The sequence below is a fragment of the Sinohyriopsis cumingii genome, chromosome 18 (assembly GCF_028554795.1).
Source record: "Sinohyriopsis cumingii isolate HCF-2022 chromosome 18, ASM2855479v2, whole genome shotgun sequence".
Lineage (NCBI taxonomy): Eukaryota > Metazoa > Mollusca > Bivalvia > Unionida > Unionidae > Sinohyriopsis > Sinohyriopsis cumingii.
The window spans coordinates 15,369,052-15,391,203 of NC_142978.1; the positions used below are offsets into that span (position 1 = coordinate 15,369,052).

Below are 22,152 nucleotides of genomic sequence, written 5' to 3' on the forward strand. Positions count from 1 at the left end.
TAAATGCCGCAAGTTCAGTGCTAAGTAGGCACACACAAGTCATGCCTTACATGTACAAATGTACTTTGTAAGTACCTTGCGGTGTGTGCACCATATGCTCCAAGAGTGTATAGACTATGGTTTTGTAAAAGTTGACCATAAGCAAAGAAAGATGACAAGATTGAGGCAAATTTTAAAATTCCTGAAATTATGATATAACAGAAGAGTGTACCCCCATTTTTAGGCAGCCCAGGTGGCATAATCCCCCCCTCCTATCTGAGTATGGCCATAAGGCTTGTAAGTCCGGGCGCATTTAATGAAGCCAATGGATCTATCTTTTACTGCTTAATCTGCATGTAAAGCCATCCATGATCTTCCAGCCAGTTTTTTAGACATCCAGCCAGTCCAGTCACCTCGATTAGGGGAACTTACTGAAAGAACCATCAACCTTGTCAGGCCTACAGCTTCACCTTCTGAATGATACATCTGTCCATCCTACCATTCTATGGCTATATACAGTTACATTTGCGGAGATCTTAGTGAATGATCTGTCATCTCACAAGACCTATGGCTTTATCTCTCAATGATTACGGAGGTCTTAATGATAGATTTGTTCATCCTAACATGCCTGTAGCTACATACCATTCAAATTACATGGATCTTAGTGATAGATCCATCTGTCCAGCAATGCTCATGGTATTGCCAGTAATGGCACCAACTGGATCGCCTTCCAGACAGCCAGTAACCATACTGGCCATACTCTATGTGAACCAGCCATCCACACCAGTATGAGAGAATTGTCCTTTTGAGCTGGCTCCTCCTAAATTCACTGCTTACACACAGGATATTGGTCATGAAACATATAGAATTTATTCTTCTGCTGTGATTCAAGAAAGAGATGATGAGTTCTTTATTACTATCCATCTGAAAGGATGACATTGCCATTAGTCTCTGCGTACATTCTCGACACTATTAAGTCATGAAAGTTCCTTCGTTTTCTTACTGTGGCAAAGTTTAACAATTGCGAATGCTTCCGTTTGGTCTAAATATCAACTCCTATGTCTTGCCAAATTATGGATTGGATTGTCTCCCTGTGCCAGTTAACCTTTTCTACAGTGGCATATCTTGATGATCTCCGCCAAAAACATAAGGTAAGTTCTTTTCTCTTCACGGGCAGAAGTTATTTCATGTCCCTTTTGAATCATCTCAGTTTTTAGGGAATTGGGAAAAACCCAGCCTTCACACATCCTAGTGTTTTATCCATCTGGGTATGGAGGTTATAACCAACCTCATTCTTGCACGTCTCCTTCTTGTCTGCATCAAATGGATTGTCAAACTCACACAGCCATTTCCAACAGGATGGGGATTTCAGTAACAGAGTTATTGCATTTCTTTGGATCATTCAATGCGGATTGATCCCGCTAGATTAATTGCCTTTATATGTGCCTGTTACAAATGACTTTGCTGGCTTAGTGGCACCCTATTCCAGTCCACTTGATCAAAAGATCAATATCATGAGTTACAATCATTATTATGTCAGTGGCATATACACCATTTACTCCTGACAGGAATTCCTTTGGATAAGCTCCAGCCAGACATGATCTTGCATACAGATGTCAGTACATATGTTTTTTGAGCCCACTTGTTGATGGACCCTGAATAGTCAGCAGCAGATGGGTACCAGGGAACTGTCTCTTTACATTAATCTCCATATAAAATGGGTACCAGGAAACTGTCTCTTCACATTAATCTCCATATAAAATGGGTACCAAGAAACTGTCTCTTCACATTAATCTCCATATAAAATGGGTACCAGGAAACTGTCTCTTCACATTAATCTCCATATAAAATGGGTACCAGGGGACTGTCTCTTCACATTAATCTCCATATAAAATGGGTACCAGGGAACTGTCTCTTCATATTAATCTCCATATAAAAATCCTTTCAGTTCTCAAAGGAGAGACTTTGCAAGTCAGTCCTGATAATGTTGGACAACTCTGTAGTGGTAGCTTGCCTCCTTAAACAGGGATGCATCAAATCGCTCTAACCTGTGTGTGATGGGTCGGCACCTTCTTTATCCATGCTGCCAGCTTCTGATCAAATTACACACTTTCCTGGCACACTCATTGTCCTTGATGATGTTCTGCCCAGTAAGGGTCATGTTATCCATATAAATGGTCCCATCATCTATTGGTTTTTCATCATATTTGTGTGCTTTGGGGGTGTCTGATGACCGACCTTTGTACAACAAGGTTGAGCCACAAATAGGCCACCCTTGTCTTACTGGCTCTGGACCCAAAAGCTTGGGTGATGGTGCACTGTCAGTAAGGTGGGAGAGATTATGGACATTTGCCTACTCTCCACGGTCTTAGTACCAAAAATAATACAGGAAATAATGGGAAGATAACTCTGATAACCCGTCTCTATTTGGGACAAACCCTGGGTTGATGATCTACTTGATCTAGTTATAAACTAACCCAGGAATATTACAGACTTGTTTCCAAACTTGAATCTGTCCTGGATGTTATCATGGTTCAGGAGAATTTGTGCCTTTAGTCTGGACCTCGCTGAAGTTGTTAGCGTAATAACTTGTTTCCTGATAGCTTTAGCTTTGGTATTTCAGTTGAGAGACGTACATGCCTTTTCAGTCAACCAGAACTATCTTCAGTTCAGATTAGATGATTCTTATATCCTCATGACACAATGAAGCGTAGTAGTCACCATCAGTGTTTAGTCTATGAGTTGTCATATACTCCATTTTGTCTGTAATTGAAAGCAGTGGCTAGGCAAGATCCTGTTCAAACGTCAGGCGCTACTTGAAGTGCACAGAAACAGGTTGTGCCAAGTGCAAATTAGTTCTCTCTCTTTGTGACGGTAAGAAAGCAGAACATCACTTCCCAAGCCAGATCTTCATGCCTGAATTGGGTTATATACTTATTGTACTCATATGTCTCAAAATATCAGTCACCTCATAAGAATTTCAACTTATGAAATTAAAGTGATCTCTGCAAGCACCATATTTGAATGCATTTTTATCTGAGACACCAAAGCTGTTGGCAGGCATCTAGAGTCAAGTTTCTTGAGGGTTTTTTTCTCTCTGGATTTAGCTCCACAGAGATGAAACCTGAATCTGGTGGATCCCATGGCTAAGGTCCAGATGACCACCAGACCCAATAAAACCAACACAGCCTTATAGCTGAATTTTGACAAAATAAGAAGATTTCAGTAATCATCATCTTCACCTGATAGATCAGTCATGTGACCATTTACTGTGTTGCTTGAAGCAGGAGAGCAGGTTGTTATTCACATAGGGAATCCAGACAGGAAAGAATACCTGAATTATAGGTAGGATACTCAGCATTCCCTCATCCTGTTACCGCTTCTCCTAAATTTAATGTGACCAGGGAACATATTTGATAGAGAAAGCAAATTTGTAAGTAAATTATGTGTCTCTGAGAATACTTACCCCATCACATTACTTAAAATCCCTCTCAACCACCCCACCATTGGTGTATCACTCAGTTTAAAAAACTATTGACACTTTGTGGTGGCTAGGAGAGGTAATATTCAAGAGTTATTGCCCCTTGTATAAGATGGAAAAGACAAATTTTTGTCTCTTTACTAGGGCTCAGTTCGAGAGATAGCAGGCTTATATACCTAATGTTCATTTGATCAGGTAACTATTTTTAGTGAAACAATTTACTTAAACATAATGAGAGATGTAAAGATGTTTTAAGTATCTACAAAGTGGTCTTAATTTGAATTTAGTATTACAAGATATTTTTGTCACATTGCCATTTGCAAATGGCAAATTATCAACTGTGTTAAGAACAGAGATTTATGTTCAGATGTATCATACGCCATAAAACTTCCTATGATGTTAAGTTGGTCCTAAATGAAAATGATCTGTCATTCATTGTGGCAGCCATATTGGCCATCTAGAAAATCATCGTATGGCTAATATATCTGATTGTATGGTTGTATCAGGATGGACTTTTAACAAAATGACTTAATAGAACTGATACTAATCTTACACTTAGTATGGCCTCATCTTGAAAATCTTATTATTGCTACTTCTTCAAAATGAATGGTCTTTCACAATGGTTAGTGTTGTTGTTGCTGTTGTGGGTTTAACTCCATTTTTAAGCACACTATATGCTGTACATGGCAGCCATTATAGATGGTGGAGAAAGAACCCGGGTAAACCATGTCAACAAACACTAGCCTAAGGGAAGCTGATGGCATGCTTTCTTACAGACACATTAGTGAGAGCTCTTTTCAGCATGTGGTTTTCAATAAAAGATTTTGTATACTCTCTAGTTGGTCCAAAATAAAAGTGGAATATTCAGTCTGACCCACAGTGGCTGGCCATCTTTAATATCTTGTTTTTATGACTTCTGCAGTGTAGTTTTATCAACATGGGATTTTTTTTTACTAAAGCACTTCATGCTATATATAGTTCACTCTGAGTGAAAATATATTAATGATTTCTCAAAATTTAAAAATTCTCAACAGCTGCTACTCCTGAATAGATGGCAGATTCATCCTTGAGCTTGTGAACACAGTGACATCTACATATACAGTTGGATTTTAAACAGAGTTTGCATTTAGTTGCATTCCATTGTACAAGTTGATAGTGAGCAATCTGACACTGATTTTAGGGTCTTTAAGGTTTTTAGCTGCACTGGCTTGTAAGCTTGATAACACAAACATATATCAATGGATTTTGATGAAACTCTGAGTTTGATAACATGAACATATATAAATGGATTTTGATCAGTCTCAGTTTGTGATCTTGATAACACGTACCAATGGATTTTGATCAGACTCAGTTTGTGAGCTTGATAACACATGTATCAATGGATTTCGATCAAACTCAGTTTGTGAGCTGGATAACACATGTATCAATGGATTTCGATCAAACTCAGTTTGTGAGCTTGATAACACAACATGTACCAATGGATTTTGATCAGACTCAGTTTGTGAGCTTGATAACACATGTATCAATGGATTTTGATCAGACTCAGTTTGTGAGCTTGATAACACATGTACCAATGGATTTTGATCAAACTCAGTTTGTGAGCTTGATAACACAACATGTACCAATGGATTTTGATCAGACTCAGTTTGTGAGCTTGATAACACAACATGTACCAATGGATTTTGATCAGACTCAGTTTGTGAGCTTGATAACACAACATGTACCAATGGATTTTGATGAAACTCAGTTTGTGAGCTTGATAACACAACATGTACCAATGGATTTTGATCAAACTCAGTTTGTGAGCTTGATAACACAACATGTACCAATGGATTTTGATCAGACTCAGTTTGTGAGCTTGATAACACAACATGTATCAATGGATTTTGATCAAATTCAGTTTGTTGATATATCTGATGAATACATTGAATGGTGCAACTTGAACAACTTTGGTTTTTAGCTTATTTTTATTTTTTTTGCTTCAGTATATTCAGCTAATCTTTGATTGTTGGCAGATCTCAACTTTGTTTGAGACAAAATACGTGATTTCTAACCATGATATCAGGTTCAATGTCCAAGACCATGACAAAGAATTTTGTACTGCTTTTAACAGACATCTTGTGATGTTAGTTAGTCGTGTTTTGAGGAAAGAAGTCAGGGAAGGTCTGAATTCCAATAAATTCCTTTTCATCTTTGCTGATGGGAGTACTAATGCTACTATATAGGAGCAAGAAATACTATATTCAAGGTACCCTTTGAGGACATGCATATGTTGTTCATTATATTTTATATTTTGTACATGGATTAAGATGCATATGTCTCATAGAATATAGTCAAGAGATTTAAATTTTGAGACAATTGAAAATGTGGATGGGATAAGAACTTTTCTGAAACAACTTGTCCTGGACAAGTAGTTGAAGAAAAAAACTTGATCATCCCTGGCAGTGTACCTTTTACCAGTGTTCAGATGTTTTCATTAAGTGTGCTGTGCTTGAGTTAATTTACCCATTTTCTTAAAGGAAGATACCATATTGTTACTTCTTTTATAAAAGTGTAAACCTGTTAAAATGAAAGGAAATATTTGCTGAAGTTATTCCTTGAAACATCAGATATCTTCCCAGTGTACATTGCAAATACTTTGTGGTAAAAACCACTTAATTGTTTATTATCTATGTTAGGTATTCTATTAATTTAGAGGAAAACTCTCTCTCTCTCTCACTCTGAGTCAGGATGAACATCCTCTAAAATCGTTTAATTGTTTGAGGTGCTGTTACTGGTGTTGTTCCTGTTGTCACTGCCTTTTAGTTCTTCCTTGCTGCTGCTGCTGCTGCTGTTGATGCCACTGGCAATGATTTGTGGAGATAGGCTTGGAGGGATTTATGGCATGGTGTTACTTGGAATAGTTTCTGTTTCTCCAGACAGAAAGGAACATAACACTAGGAAAGGAACATAACTCAAATTTAATCCTAAGAAGATATTTGTATATGCTGAGTAGCTGTCTCACTATTCGTAAATGCTGAGTAGCTGTCTCACTATTTGTATATGCTGAGTAGCTGTCTCACTATTTGTATATGCTGAGTAGCTGTCTCACTATTTGTATATGCTGAGCAGCTGTCTCACTATTTGTATATGCTGAGTAGCTGTCTCACTATTCGTATATGCTGAGTAGCTGTCTCACTGTTCGTATATGCTGAGTAGCTCTCTCACTATTTGTATATGCTGAGTAGCTGTTTCACTATTAGTTTATACTGAGTAGCTGTCTCACTTACATTGTTTTTTGACAGCTTCTGCATAAAGTTATTTCAGTACCTAAAAAATATAATTGCATGTTTGACTTTTGTTTGAATTTTTAATTAAGTCCTTGCTAAGTGGTAAAAAGAGGTAAATATTTTACATTTCAGATTCATGACATTGCAATTTATGTTCATCTCTCTGTTCTTGTTTAAAGTCAGCAATGGCCTTAGCAAACATGGGGCCTGATTTGGATGATTTTGGTGGGGTATCCTGGGTTTATGTGTGGGGGACCCCTATGAGCATGGCATTTGGAAATAAACTTTTAAACAAGTTTTATTCAACTTAAAAGTTTCTTCCATCACTTTAAAATTACTTTCTCTCTGTGGATATATTTATAAAAATTACTAATGCATGGGGACCCTGTGAGCACAGGGCATGATTGGTGCCTTATTGGTTCAATCAGCTTAAGGCCAGGCCTGTTTAAAGTACCCTCCAAGCCATTAATATTGTTAATGCTACTTGGATAGTGCTTCTGTTGTTGTTGGTGTTGTTAGGGTCAAAACATTTTTGCTATTCTTGCTGTATAGAAATTGTTAATTACAAAATGCCAGGTTTTTGGTTTTTAAGTAAATAAATAAATAAACAAACAGACAAAGAAACAGATGTTTTATGTCTTTCTTATGATGGCTGCATTTGCATTGCCAACAAGATTCAGTACTGAAAAAGTTTGTTATTCACATGCTTTATTTTTTACATCAATCGCTGTGACTTCATATAATATTACTGTATGCCCAGAGCTTGTTCCTAAACTGCTCAGGCAGAAAGATGTAACATTATCACACTGTTCACAGATGAGACTCTGTATTCCATCAAATCATTAGTTACAGGGGTAACACTGCATTCTGTTGAACCCTTAGCTATACTTCCAGGCAAGACACTATTCCATCAAACCCTTAGTTATACTTAAGGGAATATGCTGCATTCCATGAAATCCTTAGTTACAAGCAAGAAATATTCTTTTAAACCCTTGTTATATTTTTAATTATATGAGTATTGATGTGATTACTTTTGCACAGGTGTCTAAGTTACCAGTCTTTATTCCAGGGGGAACTTCAAGATAACAGTGAGTTAACCCTCAACTTGAACTATACCAACAAAAGGTTAAAGTTCAAAATTAATGCAGTTATACAAAAAGACACACAACAGGTTTGTATGAATATATGTTTGTAGATAATCAGGCTCTTTCCAGCTGATTTTAGATGTGTGATTTTCTTACATTAGGCTGATAAATCAGCCCCACACCTATAATGATATTGACTGGCGATTTAGGAGCTGATATTGCCTATTTATTAAAATCTGCAAAAATCTGCAGACATTCTTGTCTGCACACATCAGTTTACATTTTATATACTTGTATTTCTCACAGCTGTTGAGCTACCTTTGGCAGAAGGGTGCATTTGACAATATGTACATACTATTTCTGGATAAATTCCGTGTTTGGCAACTTTTAAATCCATGTGGAATAGCACAACCCCCCTGTCTTGTGGCCATTTTGAATTTTGCACTAGATATGGCTGTTGCCAAATACTGGTAGGTGACTAAACTGTATGCAGGTATGTTCCAGAAAGATTTTCATGCATCAAAATTGCACATTTTTAATAAACAGGTGACATCAGACCCATACATCGTTTATCAGTATCATCAATTTTGTGGGTTTTATTTATCGGACTGTTCTTACATCAGCCAGTTTCAAATATCAAGCTGATGGACTCATTAAAGAGTCAGATTGTTAATTTATTCTGTCTGTATGACTTTTCATTTTCTGTATGGCAAATTTATCCAAAGGGTTATTACTTTTAGAATTTTCATTGAATAAATAACCTGCCAGAATAGCGTTTGATTTTGTGTTTATGTTAATTATTACAAAGTTAATTAATTAATTAGTAATTGATTATTTAATAGGACTGGATGAATGAGGAGTTTGCATGTATTTGATGTTCATTAATTTGTTAAGCACACCAAATTTATTGTATTTTGTTTGAAAAATAAATACTCTATGTTTAGTTGCAAGAACTATTAATCATTATATTTTGTATAAATAGATTATTAAATTTAGTGTATTTTAAACATAATTTTTTAATTTACTTATTTGCTGTATATTTGAAAACTGTGTCTGTTATATTTGTATAGCATTTTTCAAACTCAGCTCTCTTGGTCAATATGGGATTTTATTTGAAGACTAATAATCCATAATTCTTCAGGATAATTCTATTATATAGATTACAAAAACACAATAGATAGCATCACACATTAATTTTAAAGAATCAGAAGTCATAAAAACAGCATCAGCTGTTTTACACTGAGTAATCATGAATTTGGTCAGCTTGGCCTTCAGAACTCGTGTCCTGAAATTAGATCACATGATGTTTATGTGGATTTAATATTACTGCTCAACCTTGAAACACATAACAAAATCAGTATTCAAACTATATACAAAAATAACTCTTCTTAATGTGCAAGCTTGATCATTGAGGAAAGTTAGTATTTAAAATACTATTAACTAAATAACCTTTACTAGGCATATAATCATGATACACATAATATAGGTATACATAACATTATTTCCCAATAAGCTTTCATCATATCTAGTGAGTTTTATTACAGGTGACATGTGCATATTAATTAGGTGATCTTGCATGGTTTTTGGCTGAGATGGTTACCTTTTATGATTTGGAGATTAGATTTCTCACCCAATTTTGATGAAACCTTTTAAATAAGTTTGTCATGATCTTGAATAAGTTTAATTATGAACAGGAGACTATGCCTGTTTTGGAAAGAACTTTTTTATAGTAAAATAGATAAAAGTAAACGTGATGTTTTGGGTATTTTCTTGAGCAAACCTATGAATGCCAATTCAGACTTAGTTCTTCATAACAGACTCTACCCTACCTGTAAAAGTAAGCTTTTCATGCACTGAGAGTACAATTTGCTTGGTTCCATCTTGATCACATTTGCAGATAAACTGCTGATTAATGTTAGATACATTTATTATGTTCCGTAAAAATAAAAATAAAAACATTCTTGACAGATGACCATGACTGCTAAGCTTGTAAATAGGATTTGCATGCCTTAAAGGTTTTGTTTTTTAACCCTGATTTCTTGATTTTAAACAAAAAAGTAATTAAAGTGAAAATACAAAGCAGGTCTTCTTCCAACTAATGGTAGCCATGCAACAAATGCACTTCCATATTAGAGATTAAAAGTCAGCACTTAATGAGATTCTGACTGAAATGCATCACTGTTACTACAGTCATCACTGTTACGACAGTCATCACTGTTACGACAGTCATCACTGTTACTAGTCATCACTGTTACGACAGTCATCACTGTTACTAGTCATTACTGTTACTAGTCATCACTGTTACTACAGTCATCACTGTTACTAGTCATCACTGTTACGACAGTCATCACTGTTACTACAGTCATCACTGTTACTAGTCATCACTGTTACTACAGTCATCACTGTTACTAGTCATCACTGTTACGACAGTCATCACTGTTACTACAGTCATCACTGTTACTAGTCATCACTGTTACTACAGTCATCACTGTTACTACAGTCATTTGACATTTTTAACATTTGAATACAAGAGGACATACCACATTTATGATGGCTACACCTGTCCAATGAAACATTCATTTTACTTAACAAGATTTGTTTTATTGGCATTTGTTGTTTTCAGCATCAGCAATAGTTTAATTCATCAATATTTCATCTTATAGTTCATTTACAGTGTACTGAAAATTGTTTTGAAGGAAATTTTTATTTAAAAAAGTTACTTAATAAAACTTGTGAATTTCAGTATGCACAGGCAATGACCATCATTGTCGATGATAAACAAGCAAAATATCAGGCTTTTGTTTACAAGTTTTACCTTTGATTTTATTCATGTTTTGGAAAAGGAGCCTATTTTGATGGTATTTTTATGAGAAACAAATGGGATCCACATGGATATGGATTAAAATGGCCTGGCACTAACCACCATTTTCGATGATAACTAACTGATATATCAAGGTTTTGTTTACCAGTTTTAATTCCGATTTTATTAATGTTTAGGAAAATAGGAGCCTATTTTGGTGGTATTTTTTATCAGAAATGTGATTTACACCTGTTTCCATGTTATGCATTGGTTTGTGAGTTAATTGGGCATGCTAAAATGATGGAGTGGTGTACATAGTAATCCGATTGTGATCAAACTTGGAATGTTGGGTTATATCATCAAAATCTGATAGGAGTTAAGTAATGAATGAGATTTGTACATATTATTAAGGTGACCTTGCAGCAGATTCAATTAACTTTTTACCAATCTGGAGACTATTTCTGATCTGATTTTGATTAAACTTAATAAATAATTTAAATAGGTTTATTACATCAAGATATTGGATGTATTCATTTATAAGTGAGATTGAATATTATTGAGATGATTTCACATCTGATTTGTTAAGCATGTCAACACTTTAGTGACTATAGTTTGAGTAGAATTTTTCATGTTTTGTAAATAGGCTTTCATTATCAGGGTATCCAGTTAATTTTATTACAGGCACTGTCTACTGATGAGGTAGGCGACCTTGCATTGGAACTTGTTACCACTCTGAAGATCATGTTTCTTAATTTACTTTGACCCGACTTTACATATGGTCTGATGTCATCACGGTCAGAGGATAATGAGCAAGGTCCATGCAGCAGATTGACTGAGATTTTTTTACTACTCAAGAGACTGTATATTGTAATATGATAGTGATCAAACTTTATGAATTGGATGATGTAGTCAAGATTAAATTGCTTATAATTATGAGCAAGATTTGCATACATTACTTATGTGATCTTACATTAGATTTTCAGCACTCTCTCAATTATATTTCATCAAATCTGTTAAGTAATCTTCTATCATCCAGATGTTCAATGAGTTTAATTATATGCCTGCTCAATGCATGTTTAAAAGGTAATCTTGTATTTGATTGGCTGAGAAAGGTAATCTTGTATTTGATTGGCTGAGAAAGGTAATCTTATATTTGATTGGCTGAGTTTGTTACTAATCTGAAGACCATATTTCATTTCAAATTTCCCCCAAGTTGGTAAATAAGCGTATGTCATCATTTTGTTTGTTCAGATTCAGTTGCAAGTGAGATCTGTGCATATTAATTAAGTGATCTTGCATTACATTGTTGCTCCTCTTGATCTAGCTTTTATATTTCTCATTGAGTTTCTGTTAAATTGGGTAAAAAGGTATACAGCTTTTACATGAGACTTGAGACTGTGCATACTAATTGGACCTTTCTCTTTGGAAATAAATTTATCAGACTTTAGTAAAATAAATCAAATCAACATGATATAACGTTTGGGAGATAGTTTACATACGTTGTGTTCTTACAATACTATGTAAGCCTGCTTAGGAAATCAGCTGTTTATTTATGAGTGATGAGTGCTGTTAGTCCCACTTTGGCCTCTGGTTTGTTCGAAGAGTTCCAATTCCAAATGTATAGCCTTAGTAGACTAATTTAGTAATATGTATGCTGCACATTGAGAGAAGACAGCATCATAATACATTTACTAGTCATCATTAATTTTATTCTTTTGTTCATAATTTGGTTGCACAAGATGTATTTATTGGTACTTTCATGATCTTTTATCCAGGAGATGGAACATACACGGAGTGCAGTGGATGAGGACAGAAAGATGTACCTCCAAGCAGCCATTGTCCGAACAATGAAAGCCAGGAAAATTCTTAAACATAATCTTCTTATACAAGAGGTAATAGTCCCATAGTTTATCAGTTCATTTGGCTGTGAGGCTAGTTGAGTATACAGTATGACTTTATTTGTTGTACATTGTCCTTTGTCTTTTGAGCACCTATCAACAGTTACTTTTAACCACTATGAAGTTCATATTAATGATTAGACTTTCATGAGGAATAGTTGACGAGTTTGGTTATGAATATGATCCATGCATATTAATGATTAGATTTTCATCAGGAATAGTTGGTGAGTTTGGTTATGAACATGATCCATGCATATTAATGATTTGATTTTCATCAGGAATAGTTGATGAGTTTGCTTATGAATATGATCCATGCATATTAATGATTAGATTTTCATGAGGAATAGTTGATGAGTTTGGTTATGAACATGATCCATGCATATTAATTACATTTTCATCAGGAATAGTTGATGAGTTTGGTTATGAACATGATCCATGCATATTAATGATTTGATTTTCATCAGGAATAGTTGATGAGTTTGCTTATGAATATGATCCATGCATATTAATGATTAGATTTTCATGAGGAATAGTTGATGAGTTTGGTTATGAACATGATCCATGCATATTAATTACATTTTCATCAGGAATAGTTGATGGGTTTGGTTATGAACATGATCCATGCATATTAATTACATTTTCATCAGGAATAGTTGATGGGTTTGGTTATGAATATGATCCATGCATATTAATGATTAGATTTTCATGAGGAATAGTTGATGAGTTTGGTTATGAACATGATCCATGCATATTAATTACATTTTCATCAGGAATAGTTGATGGGTTTGGTTATGAACATGATCCATGCATATTAATGATTAGATTTTCATCAGGAATAGTTGATGAGTTTGGTTATGAACATGATCCGTGCATATTAATGATTTGATTTTCATCAGGAATAGTTGATGAGTTTGGTTATGAATATGATCCATGCATATTAATGATTTGATTTTCATCAGGAATAGTTGATGAGTTTGGTTATGAACATGATCCATGCATATTAATTACATTTTCATCAGGAATAGTTGATGAGTTTGGTTATGAACATGATCCATGCATATTAATGTTTAGATTTTCATCAGGAATAGTTGATGAGTTTGGTTATGAACATGATCCATGCATATTAATGTTTAGATTTTCATCAGGAATAGTTGATGAGTTTGGTTATGAACATGATCCATGCATATTAATTACATTTTCATCAGGAATAGTTGATGAGTTTGGTTATGAACATGATCCATGCATATTAATGATTTGATTTTCATCAGGAATAGTTGATGAGTTTGGTTATGAACATGATCCATGCATATTAATTAATTTTCATCAGGAATAGTTGATGAGTTTGGTTATGAACATGATCCACGCATATTAATGATTAGATTTTCATCAGGAATAGTTGATGAGTTTGGTTATGAATATGATCCGTGCATATTAATGATTATATTTTCATCAGGAATAGTTGATGAGTTTGGTTATGAACATGATCCATGCATATTAATGATTTGATTTTCATCAGGAATAGTTGATGAGTTTGGTTATGAACATGATCCACGCATATTAATGTTTAGATTTTCATCAGGAATAGTTGATGAGTTTGGTTATGAACATGATTCATGTGTGGTGTTCATGTATCTGAAGGGCTCAAATTCAGTTTTGATTTAACATAAAATGGGATCTTTATACAATCAAGGTCTTCAATGAGTTTTGGATCCGATTTTGAAGAAACCTAGTTGATATAAATCATAAAGATTTTGGATAATTACAATATGTGCTCATTTATAAGTCGAGTCAAATTAAAAACAAGAGAGATCCTGATCTGCCATAGCATTATGCTCCTGCAGATCAGGGTCTATGTTGTTTGCTGTACTGATTACTCCTAAGAAACTGTACAGACTAAGATCTGCCAGTGCATTATGCAATAGCAGCTCAGGGTCTGCAGTTTGAAGTTAGAAGCAAGTATATATGGTACAATTATGAGTAAGATCCATGCATATTAATGAGGTATTCTGCATTGGATTGGCTGTAAACGCTTTAGCAGTTCTGTTTCTGATGAAGCTTTGGTACAGTTTTGCAAATTGGCTTTCATTCTTTATAATAGCTAGTGAGTTTTATTACAGGTGAGATATGTGCATATTAATTAGATGATCTTGAATGGTTATTGGCTGAGATGGTTACCTTTAATGATTTGGAGATTAGATTTCTCACCCAATTTTGATGAAACCTTTTAAATAAGTTTGTCATGATCTTGAATAAGTTTAATTATGAACAGGAGACTGTGCCTATTTAATATGCCTTTTGTTTTGGAAAGAACTTTTTAATAGTAAAATAGATAAAAGTAAACATGATATGAAGTTTTGGAAACAGTGTTTAAACTCACTTTACAGGTGAGTCATTGTAACAGTTATTATAACACAGTTTAAAGGTGACATAATGTAAAATGACTTAGAATTAGAATAATAATTACCTGTCCTGTGATTTTTGAGGTACAAGACTAATATAAAACCAACAAAGCTTTGGGAGTGATTGTAGCAGGCTGTCACTTCATATGCCAGCTGACATTACAGGAATATAATGTACCATGGCATTTGCTTGTTCTTACCCTGAAGAAAGGTGTCCATCTTGTTCTGTATTGAAAATAATTATTCTTTTATTTTGAAATGTAGGACAGCTCTCAAAATAAGGATTGCATCTCAAGATAGTAGAGATTGGGAACTGTCTAATTCATTTTAATTCCTTTTTGTAAATAAAATAATTTTCTCATATTTAATGCTTAATTTTACCTGTACACAACAAGCTGATGAAAGTTTTCAAAAACTCTTCTTTTGGAAATGGTAATGATATATATGTCATACAACTTTGCTTCACAAGCAACATGGAGGTGCAGTGGTTAGCTCATGATTAAAACCTTTGTCCAAAATCAGGGTAATGGTGTATCTGACCAGTGACATTTATTTTGTAAACAACATAATACATAGCTAATATTTACCTTTGAGGAGAGATTAAATATTCTGGTATGGAAATTTCCCATTAAGTTGACAGAATATTTCCGGAAAATGGTAATTGTGACCTAGGTTAAGTAGAGGGGTATGTAATCTTGTTTACATAGGATTATTCTTTCTTGCCTTAACATCTGAAGCAGAATTAGTTTTATTGTTATGTTCAGTTTTTAATTGGGTTGGATTTATTTATTCAAATTATTATTCACTGGAATTATAACTGCTTAGTAATATTCTTGAAATAAAACATTAATTTGAAATTATAGTCAATTCAGACAAGGACATTTTGAATTATATTATTATACATCAAAAGAATGTTAAAACATAACCACATGCCAGGCCATTGGCACATTATAACATTTGAAACTGCAGGCACATTAACATGTTCAGTCTTGGAATTTATTTGAAACACCACTTTTAGGGCAATTTGGGATTTAATATTCACAATACTGTAAGTTCTTTTTAAATTTATACTTTGTATTCTAGGGAAATAAATTATTTGTTGAATTTTACAAAACTTGTTGATTTTTGCTCTTTTCTGCTGCTTAATTTAATACCATAGTGTGGTAATTTGATTGAAAGGGCACAGGTTCAGATCTTACCATCATACCCACCTGTGTCTGCTACCATGGTGTGTCCTTGGGCAAGGCACTTTACTCCAGTTGCCATGGTGTGTCCTTGGACAAGGCACTTTACTCCAGTTGTCATGGTGCTAAATAACCAACTTGTGTTGCTGTGCCATGAAGCACCAAAATGCATCAGTTATTATATTTTGCTAAATTACAAATTTGTACAGCCACAAACTGGCATACAAAATACCTCCTTTTGGATGTGGATAAATTACCACAAACTGGCATACAAAATACCTCCTTTTGGATGTGGATAAATTACCACAAACTGGCATACAAAATACCTCCTTTTGGATGTGGATAAATTACCACAAACTGGCATACAAAATACCTCCTTTTGGATGTGGATAAATTACCACAAACTGCATACAAAATACCTCCTTTTGGATGTGGATAAATTACCACAAACTGGCATACAAAATACCTCCTTTTGGATGTGGATAAATTACCACAAACTGGCATACAAAATACCTCCTTTTGTATGTGAATAAATTACCACAAACTGGCATACAAAATACCTCCTTTTGGATGTGGATAAATTACCACAAACTGGCATACAAAATACCTCCTTTGAATGTGGATAAATTACCACAAACTGGCATACAAAATACCTCCTTTTGGATGTGGATAAATTACCACAACCTGGCATACAAAATACCTCCTTTTGGATGTGGATAAATTACCACAAACTGGCATACAAAATACCTCCTTTTGTATGTGAATAAATTACCACAAACTGGCATACAAAATACCTCCTTTTGGATGTGGATAAATTACCACAAACTGGCATACAAAATACCTCCTTTTGGATGTGGATAAATTACCACAACCTGGCATACAAAATACCTCCTTTTGGATGTGGATAAATTACCACAAACTGGCATACAAAATACCTCCTTTTGGATGTGGATAAATTACCACAAACTGGCATACAAAATACCTCCTTTTGGATGTGGATAAATTACCACAACCTGGCATACAAAATACCTCCTTTTGTATGTGAATAAATTACCACAAACTGGCATACAAAATACCTCCTTTTGGATGTGGATAAATTACCAATTTTTTTCTCAGGTTTGTACATCTTAATCATCCTTGAATTACTCTAATGTGGTAAATATTTAATTTTTGTTGTGTTGTTTTATTTCAGGTGATAAGTCAAGCCAAGTCCAGATTTTTTCCTAATGTCAGTATGATCAAGAAGTGCATAGAAGCTTTAATAGACAAACAATACCTTGAAAGGACTCAAAACTCCGACGAGTATAGCTATGTAGCATAATGATTTTTTTCTTACTACCAGTACAACTGATGTATCTCCAATAGAATGAACGTGTGTGATTCTAAGTGGAAACTCGTGGAAAGTATTCAAATCTTGAATGGAAGATAATGCTACCAGCGATAAAAGAAGTATGTCTAGCAGAGTATTTAATGATCTGAAGAATATAACTGATGGAACACAAAATGAGGAATTCCACTAACTTTGCTAACCCCAAATTTACCTAATAGTGATAATTTCAGTTACGAAAGAGTCACATGAAAATAGGTCAGCACAACTTGCTAATACTTACATGACATTAATTTCTTCAAGACCTTGGTCGGTCTTTACACTTTGCTTGGAAAATCGTTTATGATTGTCCATTGAAGCCTATAGTTTCTGTTTTAGCTCATGTGTGATGTTAGAGGATGAAATGTGTAATAGTCCTCATGGCCTCCAGCTTGGAAGCTACCACTCTAATTATGCCATTTTTTTAATCACAAAAAAGCTGGCCCCATATGACATGTAACATTATTATGTTGATTAATGTTCAGTACTCCACCAATGAAATTGCTGGGTATTGTAGTTTATCATTATCTCTTGAACGTGATGTGGGGGTGGTGTGGGTGGTGTCTGGATGATAATTTAAGTCATAGTAAATATATTTAATTCAATGTGGTACTTGTGTTTTCCTTAGCCCAAGAAAGAACCATATTGATTATGGGGTCAGCAGCTCCAAGATTCCAGTCATTGTTGCTAAAAATAGATTTTTTAAAATTCATGTTATATTTGGGTGATAACTTAAGTTCTAGACAGCAGATATCAGCAAATTAGAATATTTATTACCCAAACCCAGAGGAAGGACTCTTTGATTTGGGATCTCTGTAGTCCTCAAGATCACTGTGACAAAAATAGATTAGGCCTACAGACAGTAATGTAAGCAATCGATAATACATTTGCATTAAGCTTTGTTTACCTTGACCCATGAAACCCCAGTAAGCAATCCATAGTACATTTGCATTAAGCTTTGTTTACCTTGGCCCATGAAACCCCAGTAAGCAATCCATAATACATTTGAATTAAGCTTTGTTTTCCTCGGCCCATGAAACCCCAGTAAGCAATCAATAATACATTCACATGAAACTTTGTTTACCTTGGCCCATAAAACTCCAGTAAGCAATCCATAATACATTAGCATGAAGCTTGTTTACCTCAGCCCATGAAACCCCAGTATTGATTGGTTGGGGGAGGGTACCTTCAAGGTCAAGGTTGCTGTTACTAAACTAGGTTTGATCTTTGAATTTTATTTTAAACCAGAACTTTATTTCTTTCTAACTGATTTCAATAAAACTTGGTACATGTAATAAAACCGTTTTTAATTAAGAAAGACCCCCATCAATTTACGAGTCAGTACCTTGATGGTCAGATCCCAGATGGGTAAAGATTGACCTCAGTTCTGTTAGAGTCATGTCTGCGCATGTCTTTGATTGTGTACTCAGTGTATACTCTTTTCATATGTACTTAATGTATACTCTGTTTATGTGTATTCAATGCATATTGCAGAATATGCATTCAGACAGCTAACCAAGTGATAAGGGTGGGGGTTTATCATGTGCCATTTTTGGTCCTCTTGTTTAAAACTTTTAAAATACATTCAGGAACTGGAAGTCTCATTTTGAAATGATGTCTTTATGTACTGAAATTCCCATTCTGCATCACTTTCAAGTTTTGTACCCATTGCAAATTGTTGCATTTTTGAAAAATCAAGAATTTTCACCATCCAGACCATGTGCTTAGTTTGATTCATTGTTGAATTGCTACTCAAATAAGTTGTGTCTTAATCAAAGGTATAACTCTGCTACCTGTTCGGTTTAACCTTTGACCTGCATAGCTCAAACCAGTGGGGTTTGTCAGGTGAGATTGAAAAAACACTATTACCTACTTGCATGCGTCATTTCCAGTTTAACTATTAGTGTGTTATCCCATCCAAAGAAATTATGTGTACCAGCTCGAGTGTCAACTCAGCTACAGGATGAATGAAGCCCAGGACTCGACCACTTTACAGCATTGTCTAATGGCTTTCCTTTGAGTGTCACTGTTATATAATGGTTGTGATGGTTGGTTTGTGTTGTTTGGTTGGTTGGTTGGTTGGTTTGTGTTGTTTGGTTGGTTGGTTGGTTGGTTTTTGTTGCTTGGTTGGTTGGTTGGTTAAATCTGATGCACAGCTGAGATACTGTATATAGTCACTTATAACACAAGTCCAACTTCAAAATACACACCCAGATCTTTTGTTGCATAGTATGCTATCAGATCTGGGTCTGTGCAGTTAGTTAGGAGTGATCAGTAGAACAAACAACACAGACCCTGATCTATGGGCACATTATGCTACAGCAGATCATGATCCTTATTGTTTGTAGTTGGACTTGACCTATAAGCGAGTATGCATGGTACCACTGTTACTTATCTGACTTATCTAGTTCAAATGGCCTTCATTTATATTCTAAAAATAATAACAATACAAATTCAAAAATTCAGAACAAACTGTTGCTACTTCCAATACAAACTTTATAAAATCACGATGCTTCTAATTACATATTTCCCCACTTGCACCCCCAACCCAACCATGACCCAGGGGCTTGGCCAAATATGTTATGCTTTATGTGCCCATGTACTGTGGCTGAATGGTTCAAGATCAAGAAATATTCAGAAATGTAACTGCAACTGCAGGTTTTGTGTTTATGACCTTTGACCCCTTCATTAGCGACCCCAGCAGTGAGGCCCAGAAACTGTACCCCTATTATACATGGCTATCAAATCAACAACCTAGTACCAAGTTTGTGAATATCAACAACCTGTACCACGTTTATGAATATCAATACTGCAGTTTAAGAGATAAGAGATATGAACAGATGGACAGACGGATGGACAGGATGGATATATCCAGCTAAAAAATGGGGATAGTTACACTTAAAAGATACAAATTAGCGTTTGGCACTGAATGTCATGGCTATAAACTTGCTCACAAATAGGTCTACATGCAAACAACATTGACACTGTTTTGCCGTCACATAATGCACCAGAAAATTTGGCTCTGTGTAGCTTGAGTTGGATCTAATTTCCAAGCAAGTATAACTGATATCTTGGACATAACTTGTACAGAAATTATATCTGCATTGATGGCAGTTAATATTTTTTCATACAAATATGTAAAGAGCAAATCATTCCCACATTTATTAGTTTGGGTTAAAAAGACAAATTAGACTGCTGCATATATAGTTCCGTTGAAAATGATCTTTTGATTGTTTCTTGAAGAAAATTTAAATGTCTGTTTTCTGTAGCCAGTCATTGAACATCAGCTTCCATGTTTGAAGAGTTCTTAATTTAATTGATGCCCTTTGAAATTTTCCACACTATAAAAGCTTCAACTGAGATGGCAGCCATTTTGAAAGTCACAGTAGTTTTGGATATGTTATTTTTTGTCAACAACATGTTGAGAAGGGTAAGGGAACTTTTCATGAATTTAATTCTATCCATGAATTATATTTCTTGCACTGCCAATTAATCATTATAAAAAAATGTCAGAAATATTTTACACAGTATTAGTTACTGTGTGTACCCACTTGTAAGTCGGATCTAACTGCAAACAACATAAAATTTGATCTTTGTCACATAATGCACTGGCAGATCAAGGTCTATGGTGTTTTTTCTTCTGATTAGTCTTAATGAACTGCATAGATCAGATCTATCAGTGCATTGTTTAATGGCAGATCTAAGTCTATGCAGTTGGACTCGGCTTGTAAGCAGGTACAAATGGCATGCATTCACCACAATCTCTTGAAGCTGGAGTATAATTTTACCCATGTCTGTCCATCTAATTCTTCCATATGTCAACATGTCACCTCCATATGTCAACATGTCACCTCCATATGTCAACATGTCACTTCCATATGTCAACATGTCACATATTGTATTTCTACTTAATACATTTTGAATGATAGTGGATTAAGACTGATTTTGGTATGTGTTTTTATATCAGAAAGATGTAGTCAGTTTTGATTTTTACTTATTTTGTTATGATTTGACAGGGTTATAGCCTACGACGTCGAAATTTGACAGTTCATTGTGAATTCTTTTTTGGCTCAATATTGATTTTAGGCCTTCATGTACTGAAACTAACTTTGGTTTGCTTTGGCTTTCTACAGTACACAAACATGTAAGTTATTAGTGCTGAGGCACTTAGAGTTCCCAGGGACAAATAATGGAAGATGACCTGGGCTAAAGCAGTTATAGGATTTGAATCCACACCCTTTCAGTCATGAGTCCAGATTGCAAGCCATAGTTCATACTAAATTTAGTATGGGATATACATTTTGTATTGCTCATCAAGTTATGTGTATTTTAATTAAAGATATTGCATTATTTTTATGATGAAGTAAAAGAATTTTAAAGTGAAGAGTATTTCTTTTAAAATGTTTTTTTTAAACCATATAATTCAAATGATAGAAACCGTGACTTGTATTTATAAAGAATACTTCCATTTCAGTCTTGATAATTTTAAGTTTTAGCCATATTGATGTATAGAAATGTAAGGATAGAAAGCCATGGTTTTGTATGTGTCATATTTTTCTCCCCTACAACCTATTCTGATTGGTCCTATCAGTTTGCCTGAACATGTATCGATTTAGTATAATTACAAATAAGTAACTTTAATAAAGGCTTGTTACTTTGTAAATGGAGATGACCTAATAAAAGGCTTGTTA

The 22,152-nt window shown here is 34.7% G+C and overlaps 1 protein-coding gene across 4 annotated transcripts in view; it reads left to right on the forward strand.

Annotated features, from left to right (window-relative positions):
- The window catches only part of LOC149776138 (cullin-2-like), a 110,505-nt gene extending 88,660 nt beyond the window's left edge, over window positions 1-21,845 (forward strand). For all 4 annotated transcript variants that reach the window (XM_089942412.1, XM_089942411.1, XM_089942413.1 and 1 more), the window contains 3 exons: window positions 7,799-7,900; window positions 12,390-12,506; window positions 17,288-21,845. In XM_089942412.1, coding sequence (XP_089798538.1) covers window positions 7,799-7,900; window positions 12,390-12,506; window positions 17,288-17,416 — 348 coding nt within the window. In that variant the 3' untranslated portion in view covers window positions 17,417-21,845. The remainder of the gene's footprint in view (window positions 1-7,798; window positions 7,901-12,389; window positions 12,507-17,287) is intronic.
- Window positions 21,846-22,152: the final 307 nt, after the last annotated feature.